The sequence below is a fragment of the Halyomorpha halys genome, unplaced genomic scaffold (genome assembly GCF_000696795.3).
Source record: "Halyomorpha halys isolate HHAL.00 unplaced genomic scaffold, Hhal_1.1 Scaffold594.1, whole genome shotgun sequence".
NCBI lineage: Eukaryota > Metazoa > Arthropoda > Insecta > Hemiptera > Pentatomidae > Halyomorpha > Halyomorpha halys.
Genome location: NW_027114174.1, coordinates 367814 through 393319, shown reverse-complemented (window position 1 = coordinate 393319; position 25506 = coordinate 367814). Strand labels below are relative to the sequence as shown.

The 25506-nt window shown below is 30.9% G+C and overlaps 2 protein-coding genes across 3 annotated transcripts in view; one reads left to right on the top strand and one right to left on the bottom strand.

Annotated features, from left to right (window-relative positions):
• Window positions 1-14665, top strand: part of LOC106684575 (heterogeneous nuclear ribonucleoprotein U-like protein 1) — a 28856-nt gene extending 14191 nt beyond the window's left edge. Inside the window, exons 12-19 of one of the 2 annotated variants that reach the window (XM_014426730.3) lie at window positions 3961-4089; window positions 6773-6941; window positions 7297-7551; window positions 7631-7733; window positions 8082-8355; window positions 8451-8643; window positions 10799-10965; window positions 14265-14665. In XM_014426730.3, coding sequence (XP_014282216.1) covers window positions 3961-4089; window positions 6773-6941; window positions 7297-7551; window positions 7631-7733; window positions 8082-8355; window positions 8451-8643; window positions 10799-10965; window positions 14265-14339 — 1365 coding nt within the window. In that variant the 3' untranslated portion in view covers window positions 14340-14665. Of the gene's footprint in view, window positions 1-3960; window positions 4090-6772; window positions 6942-7296; window positions 7552-7630; window positions 7734-8081; window positions 8356-8447; window positions 8644-10798; window positions 10966-14264 lie in introns of both variants that reach the window. The other variant, XM_014426729.3, reaches the window with a different exon arrangement.
• Window positions 14663-24013, bottom strand: Dcps (Decapping enzyme, scavenger). The gene is made up of 6 exons (XM_014426734.3): window positions 23238-24013; window positions 23026-23171; window positions 22735-22959; window positions 22281-22398; window positions 17845-17982; window positions 14663-15797 (listed from the first exon to the last, which is right to left on the bottom strand). The coding sequence occupies exons 1-6, from the start codon at window positions 23635-23637 to the stop codon at window positions 15775-15777; spliced, it is 1050 nt and encodes a 349-aa protein (XP_014282220.1). The 5' UTR covers window positions 23638-24013; the 3' UTR covers window positions 14663-15774.
• Between the last annotated feature and the right edge of the window lie 1493 nt (window positions 24014-25506).

Sequence of the window (25506 nt, the reverse complement as noted above, 5' to 3'; positions counted from 1 at the left end):
ATACATTAAATATTCATGTATACATAACATATACAGAGAGAGAGAGAGAGAGAGAGAGAGAGAGAGAGAGAGAGAGAGAGAGAGAGAGAGACAGAGACAATTGACTGTATAATTTCAAATATGAAGATAGTCTGGGTTGCGGTCAAAAAGAATAGTTAACAACTATTTTTGTTCTTTTTTACTGCAACCCTGACTAATTTTCTTAATACTGTTAATATTTGAGGTTGTATGTTAAATGATAAGGCTTAGGTGGTGTGAACATCCAGTTTGTATCAGATTACCTATCAAATCTAGATGGTCTAGTTTCATGATTTTTTTTTTTTTTTACTGAACCCATTATTTTGTATCAAACAATTAATTCTATATTTTGTTTTCCAAATGGAAGGCAAAATTATTACATTTGTTTTTACTTACTTTAAGTAGTCTTTCAGAATAAATATAACCTCTAATGAACTCACAATTTGTATCTTGCATTATCCTTTCATTGAAGTGATCTTCACAAAGCCATTATCTATTATTTAGGTTCAACAATAATTTTAGATCCCTTCTAGCCTGTTTTTTTAACCAAATGTTTCTAGTTTTGACATCTTTTGGCACTTGGATAAACAACTTCTGTAGAGTCTTTATAGTGGTACTTTTGCAATTAGGTACTGCACAAGAATGATAAGGAATATAACTCATAATAGATAATCTTTTAAATAATAATGGAAACTAAAAAAGTATTTGTTTATGTCGAAATGACCTCATGCAAAAAAAAATTAAAAATTAAAGTTTCATGTTTGAGACTAAATAGAAATTTTATAAAAAATAAAAAAATGAAGGGATTTTCAATATCAAATTAAACGGTATTAGACACTTTCCAAAAAAAAAAAAAACTTAAAATACCGCTACCATTCATCAAGGATCAGGGGTTGAGTGCTTTGTTGGGAAGTACTGATTTTTTCAATATCACGCTTAATGGCTCGATTTTTCCCCAATTAAGGAGGGAGACCCACCTCATAGAGGCTGGGTGGACCTTAAAAGGGCTCCAGAACCATAGGATTGACTCAAGCTATAGTTACAGAATAAATAACTATCTGCCATAATAGGATTCAAACCTGGGTCCTTAGAATTAAGAACATGATGCCTTACATGGTGAGCCACTCTGTTTTTGTTTTTATGATAGCAAATTAATTAAATGAGTTATCACTTAAGTTCAATACAAAAACAATAAAACAGTCAAGCACACGCCAGTCTGGGTTTCACTTCATACTAGCAGTATTATACGGTGCTGTTTATATTTTTAATAAATTTATTCTCAAAATTATAGAGCTATTGTCCAAATAATGTTTCCAAATGAGTTCCCAAGTGCACTGTTCTTGAAAATTGTTATGAATAATCTTTATATTCTTTTCTTTTTATAAATAGTTAAACACGTTTTAGCAATGATTGTTATAGGATGCTTGATTTTAATAATTCTTGCTGATTATCTTAAAATAATGCTGTTGTAAAATTCTTGCTGATTATGTTAAAATAATGCTGTTAAATTAAATATGTTAAAATAATTAATTCAGCTTAAATATTTACCTGTTACATGTTAGAAGAGAATAAATTTGAGAACGATTCAGTGACCCACCCAAATGTTTACCCATGATTATATATCCTCGAAAAGGATTAATCTAGTCCTGCTTGCTTAGGAATTATTAGATTGTTCTTTTCCAAGAACCAGATTAGTCTCTTATAAAATAATCTTTTCATAAGCTTACCTAGACATCTTAAGAGAGTGATTGGTGTGTGACGCTTGAGAGTTTATTCTTTGGTTTTGAGAATGGGAATCCCCGCTCTTCCTTCCAGATTTGAGAGATTTCGTCTTCATTCCAGCTGTTGTTAAAAAGACTGAGGAGTATCTTTTTTGCTTTTGCTCCTTACTTTATTATCATTTCATTTATTTTATGCCATTTACCCCTGGAAAGCTTTTAGTTTTTAGGGTGTCAATAGCATTTTCGAGGTCGAGCTCAGGTGGTGTGAAGTGGAGAGTATCCAGATTGTTCTGAATCTTTTTAGCATTTCTGAGAAGGTGCTTCAGCTGTTTAAGTATAGCCTTCACTGTTTGGCGATCTATTTGAATTTTGCAAGTCTTACTGATTTGTTTTATAAGCATATCGGCAGCTGTTTTTTCCTGTAAGAAGTTTCCCCTCGTATTCAATTGTAAGAGAATACTTTTTCAATCATCAGCCAATGGTTTGGCATCTTTCTAAATTCAAATCTTGTTTTTTCTTGCTTTTTTTTTTTTCTTTTTTAGATCGATTTATATCTCTCTTTAGCTTTGCTGTGACCTCTTTCAACTTAATGCAGGTAACTTCTTCAGAGTTCTTTTCTACTTCAGTTCTTACATTAGCCAGTTCCCTTTCTATAGCCTCAATTTTTTCAGTCCACAAGGGTTTGTAATGCTGTGCTCCTCTAGGAATGCTTTCTCCAGCTGTCCGAAGAAGCACCATTATGTATTGCTTTGCAGATTTTATCTTTTTCAATTTTATATTTATTGCAGCCGTGTACATACCTGTTAGATTTCTGTATTTGTCCTGCTGGGTTTGTTTAAAATTTCATCTGTGGAGGGGTATTTCTTCTTATGGTGAGGCTGCTATGTATACAATAATTTTAATGGGCATGTAGTCAGTACCACATAACTGATGATTCAGTACTTCCTCTTGAGCTATAAACACCATAGCAAAGGCTAGATCTGGTGCGGAAATTGTTTTCCTGGTTCTGGAGTTGAATGTTGATTAAACAATCTTAATGTTTAATCCAGAACATCCAGTTTGCCATGTTTCCAAATCCTCTCCTTGGAGGTCATAGTGATCATATCCCCAAGAGGAGGTGAGTGAGAGTTACATATCACTAAACAGTCATACATTATGGATTATGTTATTCGGATTGAGCAGTTTGTCATTAGAGAAGTAGTAATTATAGATTTTTATTAGTCTTTTCCCAATTTTAATGAGTATGCGTTCCAATGCTGCTGCACATTCCTTGTGAAAAGATAAATTTAGCTGGAATAGCTTTTGACGAGAGCAATTATTTCTCTTTTGATCGAGAGCTTGGTCCTTCCTGAATACCTGGCAGCCACATATACTAAAGCGTAGTTTAGAGTTCAAATGTATTGCCTGTTTACACGCTATATCAATTTATCATTTAATATTTTGGGGAATGGTATTTTCTTATTAATAGTACCATCTACATTCCATTGTAGTATTCGCATAGGTTGTTCTGTAGTTTCTGGTGGCCAGTAGCGTTCCTCTTAGTCCTAGTCCTAACTTCTCAGTGGGAAAGGTGACCAACAGTCAGGCAAAGGCACCCCTTCTGATTGTTTAAAATTTTATCTGGGGAGGGGTGTTTCTTAGGAAAGTTAGTTAGTTACCTCCAACTTCAGCAGCCTTTTAAGGGCTTTTTCCCTCTCAGAGTTCTTCAACATAGCCTGGTGATATCTGAACAGGGACCCCACCAACTTGTACCACTTTCGGCTTCAAGTCAGTATAGGTGGTTTTGTTGCCCTCCATTAGGAATGTTTATTGACCTTCCAGTCTAAGTCCACCCTGTTTAGTTACTTGAGCAGGATATAATTCTTTTCCATGCATGGACTATGTTGGGTTTATATCCTCCTCAAGAGCTCGGCCTAAGCTTCATATGTCGCTCAGTTACTCCCTGGAGGATGAACAAGGACCAGTGTACAGGTCAACCCTATACAAAAGTACTATCATTTTTCAACCTCTTAACCTTGGTTATTATAGGTATTAAATTATTTTTGGTATTAAATTCGAGCAACCTAATTTTTAAGCAATTTCTTAAAAGCACCCTTTTTCTCATAAGTCAGGAGTAGGGTGTCCATGCATAGTTCAATTTCTGGCTTACTGGTCTCAAGACTTCCACACTGTTTTTATATACTTCCCTTTACCCTTTAATTAATTGGTCATTTAATTTTAGGTCATGGGTCTGCCGAGGAAGGCTAACTATCATGGTCGATGGGATGTCCTAATTGACCAATGTACCAAATGTTTGCAGCGTTTGATGGATATTGGCTGCCGTCGTCACAGAAACTATATCTTGGATCAGGTAAATGTTAAAGATATCCATTAGTTTTCTGCCTTGTATAATGCTCAATGGCTTAAGACTTTATATAATTTTAAGTTAATTTAGTATTTTCATTTAGGCTTAAGTTATTTATGCTTTAAGTTAATTATTTAAACAGTTATATGGATGATCATAAGTATCTCATCTCCCAAAATGAAATAATTCACTTTAACATTACCTTGTTCTTTAATCACAGTTAAAGGATATTTTATATTATTTGGAGTACAGCTTATATGGATAGTTTACAACATATTTTTATGAATAGTATGTTGAAAAATTCAAGTAAGTTCCATTATAAATTCATATTTTATTTGAAAACATGCAGTAAATAAAAGTATATACTTATTTTTATATTGATTGATTAAAAATAAATAAACATAGTTGTATGCTGATTGATTGTGCGAGATGTTGCTAAATATTTGAATTATCTAAACGGCTGTCTACAAGCTTTATCAGTTGATATATATATATATATATATATATGTTACTATGGATATTATTGAGCTTAGAAGAACATGAAAAAGAAAAACCTATGGTTGCATTTCTCAATCACTATCCGTTACTCAAAAGATGCAAGAGAAAACTTTTGTTTGATTTATACAATACATTACTATGATTTTGATTAAAGATTGCAGAATAAGTATTTTTGATTTTGAAAAATGGATCAGGAAACTTGAAATCCATAAATAACTATTGTATTTAAGCTCATATGAGGATTGATGTATACCTTTTTAAAGGAACTATTAAGAATTTTTTACTGTGGAAGAATGCTGAAAAATATCAAGTTTACATATTAATTACTGTATAACATGAACATTATCTGTATATACTTTTTTAAAAAAACAATAATATGAATATAAATACAGAAATAGTGACATTATTGTTTACTAGCATGTTCAGAAACAAGTCATTAGTGATTCATTCATTGGGTATCGGCTTCATTAGTAACACCCAATTACTATTGGTCATTGTGTCCATACTTTATTGTTTCAGTGGTCTGTCTTTGATTAAGGTATCATTAATGTTGTAAGAAATAGTTTAAGTGTTAGTATTTAAATTGTAACTTAATTTTAGCACTACTTATTTATTTTTATTTTTTTAATATGTTGAGCATTATAAAAGGCATTCATTATTTGTCACTTATAAACCAATATAATGAGTTCTTTTGTTATATAATTTTAATTAATGAGTTCTTTTTAATTTTTGGTTCTGGATATTGACCAAGTTTATATGAAATTTGACCTTAAATTAAGAAAAGGTTATTTATTATATTGGTTTTTATCATTATTTTATAATTTTGGATCACTTAGTGATGGAACGTTGGCTTGTTACTATTGGGTAAGTACAAAGTTTTACAGGGGCTTGTCCAGACTTTATGTAAGTATTAAGCTAAATAATAGATTTACTGATTTTTCCTCCTTATTTTCTTTCCCTCAAATGGTTCCGGTTATTGATTAATACTTATCCATCTACTACACCTCATCGACTTTCCTTCTCCTGTCATGTCAAGAACTTTACTTAGCTATATGATACCAGAATTTAAAGTTATTTTGTAAATGTGCAAGTTCCTATAAGATTATTTTGTGATCACCAATTCAGGTATGAATAGCTTCTAAGTAACTTCTAGACTTTGATGTGAAAACAATGTAGTGTTAAGTTTATTTTTACATTTGGATTGTCATCTTTGCAATCATCTATCTTTGGTGGTTTTTAATGTCAAATTACTTTTTCTACTATTTAATAAAAATAAGAAATTATGATAATTTGGTTTTAACTTTTATTTACTATGATTTCATCGTTGTTCTTTCTCTTCCAATGATGCTGTGAGTGGAATCTATGGATACTACTACTGTTACTCTTTATAGAAATGATTGAATGTAACCATTTCAGTTGAAATATGTTCAAACATTATTGAATATGTAGAATACGAACAACTATATTACATACAAGCTTCTGTAGTTTAAGACCAACCGACTAAATTACAAGCTTCCGTTGTTTAAGATAAATATTGATTCTATAGAAATATATGAAAAAAATTATTGCATATGTAGAATATGAACAACTATATTACAAACTTCTGTTGTTCAAGATAAACATCGGTTTAATAGAAATATCTCAAAATATTGTTACACCATAATATGAGCAACATTATGAGTTCTGTTGATTAAGATAAATAGTGATTCTATAGAAAGATGTTCTAACATTATTACATTTTAATATGAACAACATTTCAAGGTTTTGTTGTTTAATGTAAACATGATGCACTAAATAGAACTCCTTAACTGAGATATTTATTATTTGACTGTAACAATTGATAGTGCTGCGATCTTCTCCTAAATTTCTAGAGTTTTTTTACACAATAGTAATATGGAAACAAATAGAAACCAAATGGTTACTCCTAATAGTGACCTTCCTGCCTTAGATCAACTGTTATTTCATTTAAATATTTATAGTTAATTTTAGAATTTTTAAGTTCATTAATATTATATTAAATATTTTAAATTTAGTTTTTACTTTAGATTTAGTTATATTTTATCTTTGTGAAGGCACTCTTTCACGTAAGTATTTATTTTTAAGTTCAAAACTATATCTACCGCCTAATTTGTCTATGAGAAAAAACACAAAATATTGAAAAGCTATTTGACGTAATATCTTACGTACACAGACTAATGTATATCCGGCTGCCCAAAGGCGCAAAATGCGCAATTTTGAGGGTTTCACCAGGAAGGCGGTTGTAATTGTCCCTACTGATGAGGAATTCAAGCGAAGGGTCAATGAGAGAGAGGAACTTGAAGGCAAAGACGTTCCAGACTCAGCAGTTATGGAAATGAAAGGTAACTCCCAAAAAAAAAAATAAAAAAAAAAGGGCCTACTTTATGTTTTATTTTCCTCTTTATACTTCTGTTCTTAGGTCCTATCTTACAAAATATTCTTCCTATGACTTAATTTTGCATGCCTTTTATCTCAGTATTTAGTTGTTCTTGATTTCATTCTAAATTTATTAGTCAATTTTTTTTTTTTTTTTATTAGTAGTTCAATAAAGAAAGAAGTTCAATAATCTTGGTAGCTTATTCACTCCCCTGTGTCTTAAGCGAATCCAAATTCTTGTTATAATTTAAATGTCATTTTTTAAAAGCTAAATTTATGTATTCTGTGTCAGAATAAACTGTTTTTTACTTTTGTTTCCAGCCAATTTCACTTTACCTGATAAAAGCATCTTTAGTGAAGTTATATATACAGAGCTTGATGAAAATGAATCAAGAAAATTAATCAGGAAGTATTATGATGAGGCAATAAGTGCTGGTTATGGAAAGAAAGGTCCTCAAGGACCACCTGCCAAGAGGTTTAGAGGAGGCGACTTCCAGCATGGGCAGCAACAACCAGGTGGCAGGCATGATAGCTTCAGGGGTAGGTCCAATGCACCTAGTGGCCACCAATTCAGAAGTATGTTCTCATTTTTTAGTTATAATGTACTTGAAGAAATTCATGATTCCAATGCTAAAATTCTGTTTATTTGTACTAGGAGGAGGGGGAGGTGGTGGCGGAGGAGGTAATCGTGGTGGTGGTGGAGGTGGCGGCTGGCATCAAAGACAAGCTGGTGGAGGAGACAGATGGAGGGATAGCAGGTGAGAGGAAAAATTAAAGTGTCACTGCGATGTAGTATCATTACGTATGCTATGCTAACCCTTTCTAAGAAGACAAATTATATATGCTCTTTTGCTCCTTTCTGCAGTATATTGTCTGAAACTAATGGGCCCTAACCTGAAATATTTTGTCTGTAGCTGTATGAAAGGGCAAAACTTTTTTTTTGTAAATAATAATCGATTACAAAAAATCTTCTTAAAATTAGTCACTGTTAATAAGTACCAGTAATTCACTTACCTTACTTAATTATAAGATTTCTAGAGAAATAGCTTTCTGTATATAAATTTCGAGGGTGTAATATTAAAACAAGAATTAATTTTCATTTTTAGAGGTGGTGGTGGAATGATGAGAAATCATGGAGGAGGTGGGTATAATAGACAAGGCGGTGATAGGCAACAGCAACAGGGTGGATGGAGAGGAGGTAATAGTGGGGGCGGACGTGGCCCCAGGGACAACTATGGAGGTGACAGGAACAGAATAGGCAGTGGATATGACAGGAATCAAGGAGTTAGCAACAGGCCACCTGCTGGTAATAGAGGTGGTGGAGCTGGAGGAAGTTATAGCAGAGACAGTAGGAAAGATAATAGGCCAAGTCAGATTAAGGTAAAATATTGTAATGATTGCATTTTTTTTTTTTTTTTTAGTTTGCTAGTTTTTAGTTTGTTTGATGTATAATACTAATAAATGGTTTGAAGCAGAGAGGTGGAAGTGGGGGTGCTAGTGGAGGCACAATAGCCAGCTCTGGAGGTCAATGGGGAGGCCAATACCAGGGCAGTGGTGGGCAACAAGGTGGCCAATCTTGGGGCGGCCAGCAGCAAAGCTGGCAGCAGCAACAACCTCAGCAGCAACAATGGGGAAACTACCAACAGCCTCAGCAACAGCAATGGAAAGGTAAATGAGTATATAACTATTTATTGCTAAGGTTCATATTATGTCTCAAGTTTCAATTAAATTGCCTTAGCAGTATGTTTATACTTCTCAACAGTTATAATACTATGCCCATAATATTGTTTACTTAACTATTCATCAAGCATTCTCTCTTCCTACACAATATTTCTAGATATCATGAGCAATAAATTAGAGAAAGGATATAGAAAAATAGAACGTAGGAAGATAGTCTGAGTGGTGGTCAATAAAGGTATCAAAATAGTAGAAGAAATCTATATATTGTTAACCAACGTTGCACCCCACTTTGCAGGGCTGTCAGATTGAAACAAAGATAACATACTTGAGTTGTCATCATCATCTATGGCAACTCCAGTTGTCATCTTTGTTTCAATCTGACAGACCTGCAAAGTAGTGCGAAACGTTGGTTAACAATATATAGTTTTCTTTTACTATTTTGACACCTTTATTGACTGCCATCCGCACTATCTTCCTACAATCTATTTCATATGGTCAACTATTATCTTTTAATAAGAAAAATAGAACGAACGATTTCATAAATAAAGTAAAAAAGAGGTTGATAGTTGACCTTGGATTAATAATCAGAGAAGATGGTCTGGGGGTGTGGTCAACAAAAAATTATTTATTTATGCCGATGTTCCAATCTCAGTTTCAGGGCTATAGAACAAAAGAGATAACAACCATCATTTAGGGAAACAGAAAATTAAAAATAAATAGTATACAAAATATTGAATTGAATAATACAAAATAATTGTTTGATAACCATGGAATTAGACAGTAGCAAATTGATAACAGTGATAGAAGTAATATAATATTTTGTTGGTAAGAATATATGTATAATATAAGATATGTAAGTAGTGTCTAAAATACTGAAAAACAATCTTAATCTACAAATTAAACAATATTACAGAAAATGAAATATATGATACAATGGGTATGACTTATATGAATAACAGTGTGAGTATACATATATATACCCACTATACCATATATCCATTACTCATTTATGGATATATGGTATAATAGGAAAGAAAGTTATATAGATGAGTACAAAGAAATTTTGTTTTTGTTAGAAGTATATGTAAAAACATTATTTTTTTAAAAATATATTTTTTACATACGCTTTAATGTTTATCTAACAAAAAATATATATATTTATATGTATTTTGCTGTTTTATATTGCTGACCGCACCCCCAGACCATCTTCTCCAATTAATTAATAAATTTAAAAAAATTGTTTGTCTTGTATGACCAATAATAAACTCGACAACTTCTGCAAGTGGCATGATTTAGACCCACTCAAGCTTATCTAGGTTGCTCAAATAAAGACATTTTCTATTTTTATACCCATGAGGTATTTTAGAATGGAAAATGACCAATACAAATGTTCCATCTGGTAAGGTTTCTTGAAAACAGCATATAATGATGTGAGAAGTGAAAAAAAAAAGTCATGAGATTAAGTGACAGAGGTTTATCGGATTATGAAATTACAATAAAAAAATGGATTTACCAACAATAATGGAACAAACTGCTAAATAAAATTAAGTAATTTCTTAGTGAATCTGGCAATATGTATTTAAATGTTTGTCAAACAGGAATCGACTTGAGTCAAATTCCACTCAAGTTACGTTCTAAGAAATGAGACCTTTCATTTGTAGAAGTAAAACTGTGGTGTAGAACAGCTAAAAAGTAAATATCTCTACCCCAGGCTCTTCCACTAAATATTATGCAAACACAACATTTTTTTCCAAGTCCTGGAGCACTTGTAAAGAAATAATCATTATCATTTATTATTTATAATTTAAGATAAGAAATTAAACACTTGTTTTCGTGGAAAGGAAACAAATATTTGATTTTTTATTAATTGAGCAGAAGTAGATTAACAAAACAACTATCCTCTTCTTAATTATTATTACTAAGAAGTTAAGATATTATGTTTTAAAGATTCTGTTAAGATATTAAGTTTTAAAGAATTTTTCTGTAAATTTATAATCAATTAATTATTTTATGATTAATTAATCAGCTACTCTTTACTATGTAAACATTGATATAAATAGTCAATATAAATAGTCAATATTAAAAAAATTTTTTAATATCCTGAAAAAATGTTTTGATGCTTATAACCTGAAAAATGTTTTAGGTGCCTATAACCAGGGAGGTAGTGGAGGTTACAGTCAGCAACAAGGAAGTGGACAAAGTGGTTACGGACAACAAGGTGCCCAAGGTGGTGGTTTTAACCAACAATATGGTGGAAATTGGCAGCAATATGGAGGATACAGTGGATATGGCCAACAAAACTGGGGGCAGGTAATGTCCCCTATATATGAATCTATAGCTACTTGCTGTTAATTTATTTTTCCTCATTTTTTAATAAAACATTAAACAATTAGGGTAAGTGCACCATCAATAGACACCTTTATTCTTACGATAGGTGCAAGTATCTATCAGATATGAAATTGACTATTTTTCGGTATAATAAGAGAGAGACAAATACTTCCATTTTGTATCCTCTTCTTTACCATCTTATTTAGTTGTTATCACATCTGTCTACTTCAAGAAAAACCTGTTTTGTATCTGTGGAAGTGTTAGACAGGTTCAGGACTCAAGAATAGGCAGTACTTGTTTCCTATGTGCCTAAATGTTTTATTGTTATCAAACCTTCTGAATGATTCTAACATCTTGAAAGAAATAGAAGAATCAACTGTTTCTAATGTACAATATGTAAAAAGTTTATATTTTAGTTACAGTGAAGATGTGTTTGCAATGGTTGTATTTTATCATATTAATAATTTTAGGATTTATATAGAACTAAATTTTATATTATTCAATTTTGCAATAAACTTTTGATTTGTTAAGAAAATATATGAACAAATAATTTATACATGTAATTATAATTAATTTTTTTTAATGTCATATAAATTTAACTTTCCAATTATTATTTTTAAATGACAAATTAATAGAATTTTTAAAAAATCAATATTCTATCTGTGAAGTATGTAGGCTAGGCCCGTTTTTGTCTTGGGAAGTACTCCTGTTGTGAGGTCAAGACGTGAGGATCTCTTCTTAATGTCTTTCAGAAAAATGCTGTATACTAAAAAATAATTCTGATTGCTTAGATAGATGAAATGAATAATAAACTCAAATAATATTTATCTATTCCGTTCTCTTGAGTGATTATAATAGTTCGCCTAATGTAAGAGATTAGTGCAATAATCTTTGTCACATTGTATTATCTATATCTTCTTCCTGTTAGGCAATCTACACGACCTTTTTCTTAGTTTTAAGTTTTAGCAGTACACACCAGTCTACTATTGGATCCTGGCTGTAGTATGGCACTGATTTAATTTTTAAATGCTTTTTGTTACTGAATTAGTTAATTAAAGCTAAAACCTGATCATGAATTAAGAAGATTCCAATAGTAGAAACAAGTATTTACTAGTAGTAATTAATAAAGTCTCTAATCAGACATAGACAACCTATTAATTTTAATTATTCCGTTCAAAGCGATAAATAGATACATTTTTTTTTATCTACTGATCAATCAATCGCCAAAAATAAATCTTGTGATATAAGAAGTTTAAGCATGATTGACTCTGAACTAACTTCATGTCCTTATTTTTATTTATTATATTAGTGTCTACTAATATAACCATTGTAGCGAGAGGGAGCAAGTGGTGCGACCGCTACTCACCAGAGCGCTCCACCTCGAGCGTCACCGAAGCTCCCAAATTTACTTAATACTTCATTTTGTAAAAATCACATTGTTATTTTTATATATGAATAATTTCTGTACATAATACTTAGCAATCTCTGTAGAATGAATAATAAATGATAACAATGCAATGCACGAACCTATCTCAAGCAGACATGTACCGACCGCTTCTCGGTCACAGCCGCATAGACTAGACCTATAAATAAAGGACTCTAAATCCCCCAATTCGATCAACTTCTCTAATGTTTACACGTTCAATTGCTTATTTTAGAAAATAGTTTAGTTACCCTCATATTACTTAATGGTCATCACTCTTTTAAGTATAAATCTAGGGTTTCTTTTAGAAATATATGATAGCTTACTCTTTAATATATCCATATCCTATTAGTCCAAATATAAGGAGACTTAATTTTTTATATAATATATATTTGAAAAAAAAATTGTTCAGATTTTGATTTTTATTAAATTGGATAATTTTAATGGAATTAATGTGTTTATTTAATGCACTATGATGGTTTAATGAGCATTTTCTAAGGTTTTGATTTAGTCGCTAACGTTTATCATTGTTTTGTTTTATGTTTATCATATTTTCTAGCTGGAACACACTTGTTTGTTTTCTCTGCCGATAAAGCTACTATGATTTTAAAATTAGAGTCATAACTTCTAATATTTTTATTAATTTGGTTTTTCATTAATCCATGTGTTTTAACTTGATTGCTCATTTTTAATAAGGGTCAGAGACACGATATTAAAACTATGGATAAGTGACGATTATGTTTTCTCTGCACTGGTCTGTATTGTTTAATAAAAATGTTACTCATCACAAGGCCTTTTAAATGTGGGATCCCACGATGTTTCACACTAGGTGTATCAAAGGGGGCTGGGTGTCTGTGATTTATTTTTATTAACTTTGACAGACATGACCCTAGATATGTGGCACGCACTATTTCCAGATAAAATCCACTTAAAATTTTTAATGATTAGAGAAGTTTGTTGGGGGGTGCGGTCAGCAAAGAATAACATAAATAAACAAAACCATATTTATTTTATGCCAATGCAGGCATTAGCAGGCCCAGTTATCTCTTGGGCGTTTACCATTCGGTCCAGTGCTTCCTAACATTTTAGGGATTGTTAGTTTCTAAGCTACACAGCATAACCACCCCATTTATTAGTCCCAATGCTATCATATAAATTATTTATGAGGAACATCATTCCTTTATTAACATGATTCTTTCTAATATGCTATATAATATCGTGAAAATTTCAAGACATAGGTTAAAGGTTGATACTTTCTAATGAATATGTTAAAGTAAAAATTAAGCTTTTACAAAAACCTAAACATTCTTTGATAAGTATCCGATAGCATCCATGGAGTTTAGAAGGTTTTTATTTAATTTTCAGTGGGCTTATGCTTAATTAGTGTATTACCTCAAAAATAGTAAATTATATAGATTTAAAACACCGGGCTTGGTGCATTCCATCAGAATGTATCTACTTGGTTTTGATGTTCAGGTCAAAACTTTTAAAACCTTATTTGTACTTTCTTTTTACTTATATTTTTAAATAACTTTTATTGAAGCCATATAAGAATTTAGATTAGAACTTAACATAGTTTTCTAAAAAATCCTACTTTCGACATGTCATTGTAGTCAAAATCCATTGCTTTTGAAAGCAGGAAATGGGATCTATACTACTAATACATACCTCTATATGTGTTTAAATAACTGTATAATTTAAATTTATCCTCCAGTATTAGCATTTCTGCTGATGCAACAAAAAAAAATTGATTTTTGCATAATTAAAAAATTTGATCATCCAAGTTCCTGGTTTAAAGTTGTAGTATATGAATTTATATCTTAACTTATTGATTTACTATTGCTATGATTGTCAACAGGGCTGGCCGCAATGGTATGGCCAAGGAGGAGGGAACCAAGGCAGTGCAGCAATACAACCACCGCCTACCAAATAAAATGTCACATTCCTAAGAAGTTATTTGCAGGATTAACTTTTAAGGTGTAAATACTTGGTTTTGTGTCCAAGTAGTTCTACTGTATAAAACTAACTTTATGAGAATTTTAATAAGTTTTAACAATCTTGATGCAGTTTTTGTCTGTTTCATACATAAATTATATGTATATGTGAGTGTATGTATATGTATACATACATACAAATAAATTGCGTGTGTATATATTTCATTTACAGTGTTAATTAGGTTGACTAATTGATTATCGATTGTGTTATTTTAAGTTATTTTAAACTGTATTACTGAGTTATTAAAAAAGAAATAGAAACTCATTTTACAAACATTTATTTCATTTATACCATGATATATGATACTAACATCTGATTAACTTCCCTGAAGTCTTCTGAGATGTTCTGTGACATATTTTTTAAATGGGTCAGCCCTTCGGTCATCATCTGCTTAGATATCTGTATCCTTGACGTATTCATGTCATTATCCCAGGTTTTTACTGCGTCAGATTCTTCTTTTTCGTGTAAATAAAGGACTTTAAAAACTTTTTGTTCTTGTAGGAACACTTCGGCAGCATTTGCATTTCTATTTGTTAGCAATGATAAACTTTTTTCTATGACCCATATCAAGAGGTAATTTATTTTGTCATTTGTAAGCCTGGAATATAAAAGAATCTTGCTAATAGTTATATCTTTCCTGATGGTATGCTTAATTACTGTAATGAAATCATTCAGGCCACTGTTTTCTTGATTTAAATCTTTGAATTTGATTGATGAATTCCAAAAAATAATGCAATTTCTTTCCCTTACTCCAAGCCAAGCTTGACAGCAACAGCAGAAGATTACTTTATCAGAAGACTCAACTACAGGATGAACGTTTATTTGAACAAAACACAAACCATACAAGCAATCTTCTTGTTTTAGTTTAATATGATTGTTTGAAAGATTATTATGACAAAAAAAATCACTAGTATCAAAACTGGTTGGAAGGGGAAGAATTCTCTTAAATTTGAATGGCATGTTGTTAAAAGCAGTAGAACATATTCTGCAAAAGATTGTAACCTCCTCATTTGTTTCGAAATCTGGCTTATAACAATCACTTTGAGAGCTAAATAGGGTATTGTCTTGTTCTTTAAATAACATTTCATTTTTGAAACAGCCATATATTTTATTGGGTTCTATTCTAACACGAAACTGAACTGAATAATCTGACACCTGAAGTCCAGAAATACTGTCACTGGCAATAGATGTATTTTCAATCTTTATAATGGCTATGTCTTGGTCATTGCTCCCTTTGATGGTGATCTTGTTGGAGGCAGTAATCACCTTAGAGACTTCTTTGCACTCATCCATTTTAATGAAAAATTGACAAGAGCCAATAACAGGACGCAGCTCAGCTACCACAGTGCAACAATCCATTTTACTTATTTTCTTTAACAGGGACTACTTACTATACCTAAAATAAAAGGAATGAAAATATTAAAAAATTATATTCAAATCATTAATTATTCAAAATAAAGAAAAAGACCCTAAAAATAAAGCATAAGGTCTAACTAATCTGCAACCCAGTCCACAGATAAGATAAGCTAATATTGCGGGGATACCTGTTTTAAATTAAAAGAAACGATTCAATATCAACTTCCTCTTAATCCTTCAAAATATTGTAATAGTTCATTTAGTAGTTAATGTTAATTTTATAAGAAATAATTGTAACTGCTAACTAGAGCAAAAAATACAAATACTATTATTGGTCTGGGACTTAAATTTGGCATTTAGAGTCATGTATGATTTCAAACATAGTGCCACTTTTAAGGCAAACTAACTATTCGCCAATTACAGGCCAATGGAAGACTTCATTAGGTAATAAAGTGTAAGAGTAACACAAATTTCCTATCACATCAGTTGTAATCTTAAGGAGAAAAAAAAAATGTCTATTTTATTTAGTCTTGTTAATTTTTGAGTATCAATTTTTTTAACATGTTTTGGCACCACTTTGTGAGGTAAATATTATTTACAATTGTACATTTAAATTAAATCAACTAAACTAATAGGGATGTGTCAATAATCGGAACCTCCAGAATTATCTATCAGTTTTCCCAATTATTGAAACAAAGCGCCAATAATTGAATATTTCATATAGCTTTTTTTTATTTGCTACTACAGTTTAGAAAGGTTCATTGGTGAAGAGACTTCACCAAGTTTATTAAAATTAAAAGAAAATTGTGAAGGAAAACCAGGAATACAAAAGATTTATTTCTTTCGGGGAGGGGATGAGATGATGTTCCACAGAGTCTATCATCAAATAAAGATAAAGACTATCACAAGTAAGAAGAAGTTGCCTCTCACAAGTAGCTTCAGCTGAAAGCTGTAGAAACTAAATAAGTCTAAAAGTGTTCAGAAGCTGTTATGTAGTAATTCTGTTCCAATTAATAAAATATATTTTGTATAAAATGTTTGAAAAGTTAATGTTATTTTGGCAAACTAAAATTTTTTACCAAAACCATTGTCAACACTATCTATAAAAATTGAACTTATCTACAGAGATGCCCCATTATAATTAAAATATGTAAACCAGACCCCCCCTAATATGTTTTAGAAATCATTTTATTGTATTTTGCCCCTTTTATTTATTTATACGATACTTTTATTATTTTAAATCCTAATTAGTGTATGCAATACTTTAACAACCTTTCATTCTTAAAAGTATTAAATACTCCTCAACTAAAACTAAGTTTTTACTGTAAAAAAAAATTTGAATGTTACATCTTTATTTAGTTTAAACTCTTATTTCTGTAATTTAAAAGTTAAAGCCCTGACAATCATTAATCTCCACAGTCCAAATACTTCTAAAATCAAGAGAACCAATAAAAAACAAAAAGCTTGACTCAGTTAAGGACAAAACAACAAGAAGTTAACATAAACACACATTTTAAGTTTACAATAATAAAAATGTTTTATCACAATAAAACATCAAGTAAAAGCTTGAAACCAAATGCTTCCACCACCACTAAGTCAAGACACATCAGATTAATAACAAAAGCCAAAAAGTGTATACTAGGGTTTCTCTCCAATCCTTAACCTTGCAAAGAAATCCCAACACAAAAGTTAAATTTTTTTTTTTTATAAATTACTTATAGGTTTATTAATATCTAATGCCTTAAAAAATCTATACAGTACAGGTGATGTGAGCAAGTGGTCACATAAAACATTTAACTCAATAAGTATTAAAACCTACTTAACTAAACTATGAAAAACTGGACAATCTACTTAGACCCACAAAATCCTACTAGAGTACTTATGGAACTGGTAAAGACATTGATTAGGTCTGGTACCTTCCAATTTATTTTAAACCTCTCCTCAGGAGAATAGAAATTATAAAAATTAAAACAAGGCAATATATAATAACTGAAAATTCCATGAACATAAAAGTAATTAAACCACAATTTTTATGGCATTCTATTGAGTTATAAGTTAATTCTTTAAAGTAAAATTAATTAAATTACCTTTTCTCATATATTCAAGGCAAAGGTTTTGCCCCTCACTTATAACAAATGGTAATGTTGACTGTTCATAATAGTCACTGCGTAATTCAAGATTGTTTATGACAGTGCTCAAGATATGTGATTTTTCAGCAAAAATTCCTAAAACAAATCAGTTTCCAAATTATATAAACCATTACAAGAAGGATTTTATTAAGAGTAACTAAGACATAATATTTAGTACAACTCAAAAGCACCTTGTGACTACAGAATACTCATTTTGAAAAAATTATTTTATGTTTTTAAATAGTTCATTTTAATGATTAAATGGTACTTTAGCCCGCTTGACACTGATTGTCATAAAATAAATTATTAAACGAGCATAATATAATTGGATTAATGATTAAATGAATTGAATTTGTTTTTAAAACCAAATTATAAGTGAAAATAACAACTGCTAAAAAAAAAACTTGTGTAAATACTGAAAAATGTATTTGGGTTTATTTCTCTAAAAATCAATATTCTTTGAGTCTACTAATATTGCTAATTGAAATTTCTGACTTACAGGAGTTGTTCTGAAAATTCCCAACGAGCTACAATTTTACAAACATGCAACGATAAACTAAACAATACCTAGGAGAAACTTGTGTAACTTTTCTACTTATATATACCTAAAGCTATGGCTATGGAATTAATGATATTGGCGTTTTAGAGACAAAAGTGATCATGAGGTTTTGTTCTATTTATCTGTGCCTGAACCAAATTTATATTTCACTAATGATAAAATTGTGAAAATATCAATACGTAATAGTTAACTAGAAGGGATTTCAATCATAAGAAGTTTAAACCACCCTCTTCCACTCCACCTCTCTTTCTCGCTCCTATTCCCTATCACTCCCCCCTTAATCTCTATCAACATTGTATTTGTTAGTAACTGACCGAAACTTAATTTTTAGCTGACACCATAACATCTATTTAAGTGAAAATTGGTTTATTGTTTTGTTTTCCAGGCCTAAGTCTGGTATTTCGGAGGCAGAGAGGGGAGGGAAGGTTTTCCATTGATTATTTCTGGTGGTGATCTTTCTGAGAGACTGTAACATGTCATACATCAAACCAATACTTGCTATGAGTAAATATTTTAATGTAAGATAAGTAAGGCTACCACAGATGGTGCAAGTGATGGTTTCCATGCCTATTTCCAGTTTCAGCCACAATTTCTTTCAATATTATTATATTGACTGCAGCCCTGATCATCTTCTAATTCACTTATAGTCAATCACCTATATAAATATCAGTTTCATGCTATAAAAGGTTTACAGACAATTTTGTATGTTGTGATAAGTTAACCATAAGAATAAAGGAAGTATTAATGCCAATAATGAACCAAAACCATAAGAATATTTACTTAGCACACACAGTTTTGAAAAAATTGGTATTTTTTAACAGAAAATAAGAAAAAAATTTTTAACTTACACACAAAAGGGTCTTCATCACTCCATATTCCACCCAAATATAAATGAAGAACTATTGATAATAGGTTATCAAGTCACAAACAATCTCAACAAGAACAAAAATATAAGAGAAACTTTGTATATCATACATAAAGGTACAGAAAAATCAATAACATAAGTAGACATCCTAAAAATTCACTGGACATACAAAATATAATTGCAAACATCCATCAAGACTAAGTTCATGAAATATCATCACGCTAGAAAATGAGACACTTCCACTGAATGCATTAAAGAGAACAAAGAATGCTAGACCCTCAAAGACCTATGAGCTGAACATAGCAGTAAAAATCGTACTTGGTCAATATTTTCCAAACATTCTGACCAAAGACAGTTTCTGGCTCAGCTGAACTGCTCTCTCCACACATTGTGGTTAATCTCACTTCCTTCCTGTTCTAAACAACCTGATGCAATGTATTTTTAGTTTTGTAGATCAACCGAACCATATGACCCAGGTCTTAAAACCCCCATTCTTTGGGTTCTGAAATTCTGATTTGTCTCCTTATTTTACAACTTTCGAACATTTCTTCAATTAGACCAACAACAGCATTACTAATATGAACATTATCTGAGGAAAACACCTGTTCAACTCACCATAACTAGATACACAACATCCAGGACAGATCACCCAAACAACAGAGCCAATGGAGGAACAGCTATAGCAATCAAATCTATACTAAAATATTTTATATATAAGAAGATGGTCAGGGTTGCGGTAAAAAACAAAACAAATAGTTTTAAACTATTTTAATGTCCGACGTTTCGCCCCACTTTGCAGGACTATAAAGATTTAAAAAAAAGAAAACTGAGAATATTACTACAATAAGGTAATTTAAGCTAGGATAAATATTATATAAAAATAAAGTGATAAGAAATTACATATAAATAAAAGGAAGGAAGACATAAAATAGTATCAGTATAAAATAAACTTGAATAAACAATGATAAGAATAAAAAATAAGTAACAATGGCAAGAGTAAATTTTTTTTTAAAAATACGTAAAATATACTACAGTTAAAAAAGTACAGGAGATGTGCATAAAACAAAAACAATACGGGAAAAGAAGAAGAAAGTAGAGATTAAATAAACGTCTTGAAAGAATAAATATAAATAAAAATAATAATAATGATAATGAGATGTAGATAGTTGACCGTAGATTAATGCTTGAAGAAGTTTGTCGGGGGGTGCGGTCAGCAAAGAACAACATAAATAAACAAAACCATATTTATTTATTTTATGCCGACGTTTCGACCTGAGTTTCAGGTCTTCATCAGGGGTTGTGGCGTGTAAAGGGGAAGGGAAGATGCTAACTGACTGAAGAAATAATAATATTAAATGAGCAAAGAACAAATCAAGACCACCTACCTGTTCAAAGCGAACCATTCGCATTGACCGCAACCCTGACCATCTTCTTATATTTAAATCTTTACGGTCAACTATATATACATTATAAAATATTTTATAATCTATCTTGACTCAATTCCACAGATAAAAATCTTATGGAGCAAACAACAACTTTATGAAATCAAAATATTTACCCCTTTTTTTATACATTTTCCCCAACATGTTATTAACTTTTCAATTCCTAAACTGGAAAATTCAGGGTTTGGTGATAAATGAAGTCAGAAAATGTGTTTTTGACCTGATTGATTTAAAAAAATTATACCTTTAAGGATGTTGTCAACATTTCTGAACCGATGGAAATCCAGAAGAGTTAAGTCTGGCGAATAAGTTAGGCATGGAAGGACTTCGTAACACAGCTTGTTTAGTTTGATCACACATGATTATCCTTTCAAGAAAAGGCTACTTGTTTTGCCTAGTGTGCAGTGAAACGCGTGTCTCATAACACTTCAGCTGCTGCCACTCATTCATTAAGTTCAAGAGGTACCTATAGGTCAGGTATCTTTTTTACTTTACCAATGGTCTTAAAATGTCAAGAAACTGTCAATACACTTATATTCACTTGTGCCGCAAGTCTTTTAACTGGTTGTTAAGGGTTTTCTTTCATAGTAAGCATAAGTTCATTCTTTATAGCATCATTTGCTAGTGAAGGTTTTCTGGTTTGTCTGCATTACCAGCCAAAAATTTATCAAACCACCAGCAAAAGGCCCGTTCATTACAACACCCTTCCCCGAATGCTGTAATAATGTTTCTTGCATTGAATTTCCAAGTTTAAACTTACAAAAATGGTGGCAAATATTACCAAAAAAGAGAAGATTATAAACGGCACATTTTAATCTGTAAACATCAATGTAAAAAAACAATGAAAGTCCACTAATCTCACTTTAAATTTCTGAAATAATAAAAACAGACATTTCAAATAAAATTACCAATATAGCTATCACTTGTTAATATTTTATCTACTAAAAGTCTGAAAAAAGACAAACCTATGTATGCGTCAAGTAAATCCCTACAAACAGACTTAGTTTTCCCGACAGTTATAAGTCACATTCATTTTATCTATAGACCTTTTCACAACAAACTGTAGGGAACATACTATGGCAAGAACTTAAATTCAAGGCATTACTTGTTAAAAGCTGAAGAGGAATTGGATGATGGGATCCCCTTTTCAAATCAGTATAGTATTAGTAGGTCTAAAAAGTGTACCACAGGGTGTTGTCTTCCTTATGCCTTATCATGTCAATAGTTTTCATGACATCACATTCACTGATTATTTTGTTAATTTAAAGGTACTAATAAATGTTTAAGTAAAAAAAAAAATTCATGATATATCAAAAATTTGATCAATGTAGGGTCATGCATTTACATATTTTTCATCCACTTCATTGTTCAACTTAAGATATTAATACATTATTGGTTCAGTGCTTGAGCTGACTCATTTTTTCATATACTAAGCAAACTTATTCATTGAAGATATTAATGAATGTAAATATAAATATACACTATAATCAAAAGTTATCAGAGCATGTATAAAAGCTAATAACGGTACCTGGAGCTTCAAATTTCAAATAAGTAAAATGGACATGAAGATGGTAAAATGTTGGCTGATAATGGATGAAAATTCGAAGTTGGTTTCTTGATATGTTGTACTTTTCAAAAATAGCATTCTAAAAAATAAAATACATACATCATTATGATATAACATAAAATCTATGGCCATACTGAATTGCTATATTGTTTGTTTCTAGCTTAACTAAAGGAAATAAGGATTGTTTAACAATAATACAAAACTAGTAATCTTATTCCAACACAATATCTTCAATCTACATTGAAATATTATCTGAGAAATATTCAGTTAAATAAACTGATCAAAATAAAATTAATAACAGGAAACATTAAAAAAAACAAATATACTTTTACGACAATAAATTTCAAATAATTAATAATAAATTAAAGTTCAAAAATACATTGTTAAAAAATAGTAAAATTCTTTTCAAACTCACAACTCCTTTTGAGAGTATGTTCTTCAAGAGCGGTAAGTGTTCTCCTCTAAGATCACGTAATGATTTGATCCCTCGTCTTTTTATGAGTGCTAATAAATATAAATCTTCAGTTTGTTTTCCATTCCACTTTAAATCAGGAATCAAAACAAAACCTGTCAATGGATCACTATCTTCAAATACTATTCGTTCTGTCTCCTTTTTGTGATCAAGAACATTATATACCCACTGAAATCATATTAATCATTATACATGGTACAACACAGTAAAAATATGATGAACATAAATACATACAGTTAAATCGAACTGTTCTTGATTAATATGAGGTAAAGTTATAGTCTCATACAGTTGTTTAGTTTCCTCAATTAAGTAAATAGGTTTTTCTTCAAATTTATTAATATGCTGTTCTGTAGCTGGATATATGATAGTGGTCTTCAAAGCTAGAGGAAAATCAAATTGTTATAGGTAACATTTACAAAATTAATTTAATAAATAGAGAAACCAACCATTTAAATCAGGGTCAACCTGGCAACTATAGCTGCCATAAACATCATTGAGGAATTCCTTGTTTAAAATACTTTTACTGGTAGATAACTTCTTAACAAGTTCCTCACTAAAAGGCGTCTTTTCCAACCAAATGACAGCCTTCCCTTCCCTGTCAGAAAAGGAGCCTTCCACACAAATTGTTTTTCTTTGTCCAAAATCACATAAAACTCTTTTGAATATAAAATTTGATAAGTCAGATATACTTTTATGCTTATCGTTGATTTCACAATTAGTATTATTTTCCTCAGTAACACCAGACATAACACTACGAATTCTTTGGTACTTCCACTTAAAAATGTTACGCGGTAAACTTCGGCAATGAGGTATTTTGTATAAAAGTCTTGAATTCCAATACACCATAATTAATCGAAAGTGTTATCAAGTTAAATAACTGAACAAATAAAATTATGTACTAATGAAGGCAGATTATATATTGTGAGGCAGATATAAAGGATAAAGTACTACTGGAAATCCAAATATAGGACACGAATGCACTATTTTCTCAAATCTCATAAACTATGAGAGTGGGTGAAATCTGAAAATATTTCAGTCTGGTCCTCCTGAGCAACATTCCCTAAAAGTTAAACAAATGAACCCAACTTATGCTGCTATGTTCATTTACGATTTTTTTTCGAACTTCAATTAAATAATTATAAGAATTTGACGAAGGACACCTTTAATTAGTAATATACACTTCTTAGTGTTTAGGGAGCTCTCTTATGGTAATGTTAAAAGTTAAATACTTGACGAAGCCGTCTGATCATGTTCAAGATATTGTGAGATCATGTCATACATATGACAGAAAATTGTCAGGCGCTTGCGGAGTACAGGCTTTAGAACGGAACAACGATACTACAGATCCATCTGACAGTTCACCTAAAGTTTTGAATCATACCGTAAAACACCTAAAGATAGTCCCTCTTAAGGTTGCACCTGTAACACAGGTCCTGTATCCTAGGAATGACCAACAAACTGGCATCTTCACATATATTGTTCAAGAATTGATATTTAACTTTGAAAGTGTCCATCATACGTGTCAATAATAACATGTCAGTTGCATTCTTACATTCTCAATCCTTCCCGTGGATACGCCACTCTTCTTAGGTGGCGTCGTCATGGAGGGCAATAAGTTAAAAAATCTATAATATTGGGAAATTTGAGAACCTATTCCAAATTGCGGTAAAATATTATTTAAAGGGGTTATTATACTTAAAATTGCTTACAAACTCTTTAGAGAGGTCAGAATAAAAAAATGTATAGGAAAATGGCTAATTTCGGCGAGAATCAAACATCCCATAAGCTGAGAAAATCTATTAAACATTTTTGGGAAATTTTAGATTTTACCCTCTTCCCAAAAGTTGTTTCATCCATTCGTTGTTCGAGATTTTAATAACTTGATTAGATTATTAGGTGGTAAGTTATTGTATTCTTCTTTTGGTTGTAGAAGAGAGAGGACTGTTCCCTTAGAGAGAGAATTATATAATGGATGGAGTACGCTTTCAGGACGAGTGACGTCAGGAGGCTGTTCCAATTCCTTTCGTAGGCGTCTCATCCGGTACGCAAGATTTGACAGTTGAGAATTTCTGTCACACCCCGTATGCGAGAAATGGCTATGCAGAGAGATTAACAAATAAATAATTAAAGTTGAGAGTTACCCAAAGCACACTCTCATTGTGTTGTTGATATTGGCTTTTTGAATTGCTGTTATTTCTCAGTCAATTATTTGTTGTAAACATTAAATATTTAAAAAAATAATAATGCTGTTTTAATTTGTTTTTATTAAACAACTTTCTCCATTAAATTTGAAACAAATATTTATTTGTAAACTTTATATTTTATAAAAGAAAGATGGTTCGGATGCGATCAAAAGAACTCATGTAGTAATTAAACTATTTATTGTGAGCCAACGTTTTGCCCCACTTTGCAGGGATTACTGAATGGAGATAAGGACAAGAATCGTTATATTTTCTTGTTTTCCTTAAAATATATTATTTTTTTATTAACTATTCCTAGTTAAAACATTAACTGAAGAATTTACCAAGTTAATTCAATTTTATATTTACTCCTTACATTTCAGAACAGCAAATATATTTTGAGATCCTTAATACTTACATTGAAATGAGTGAACAAAACAAAAAGAAGCACGAATTTCTCGAGAATAGCTAAGTGAATTTTTATTATAGATATATCAAATTGTTAGAAATAGCATTTACTCAACTTCTTTTCTCT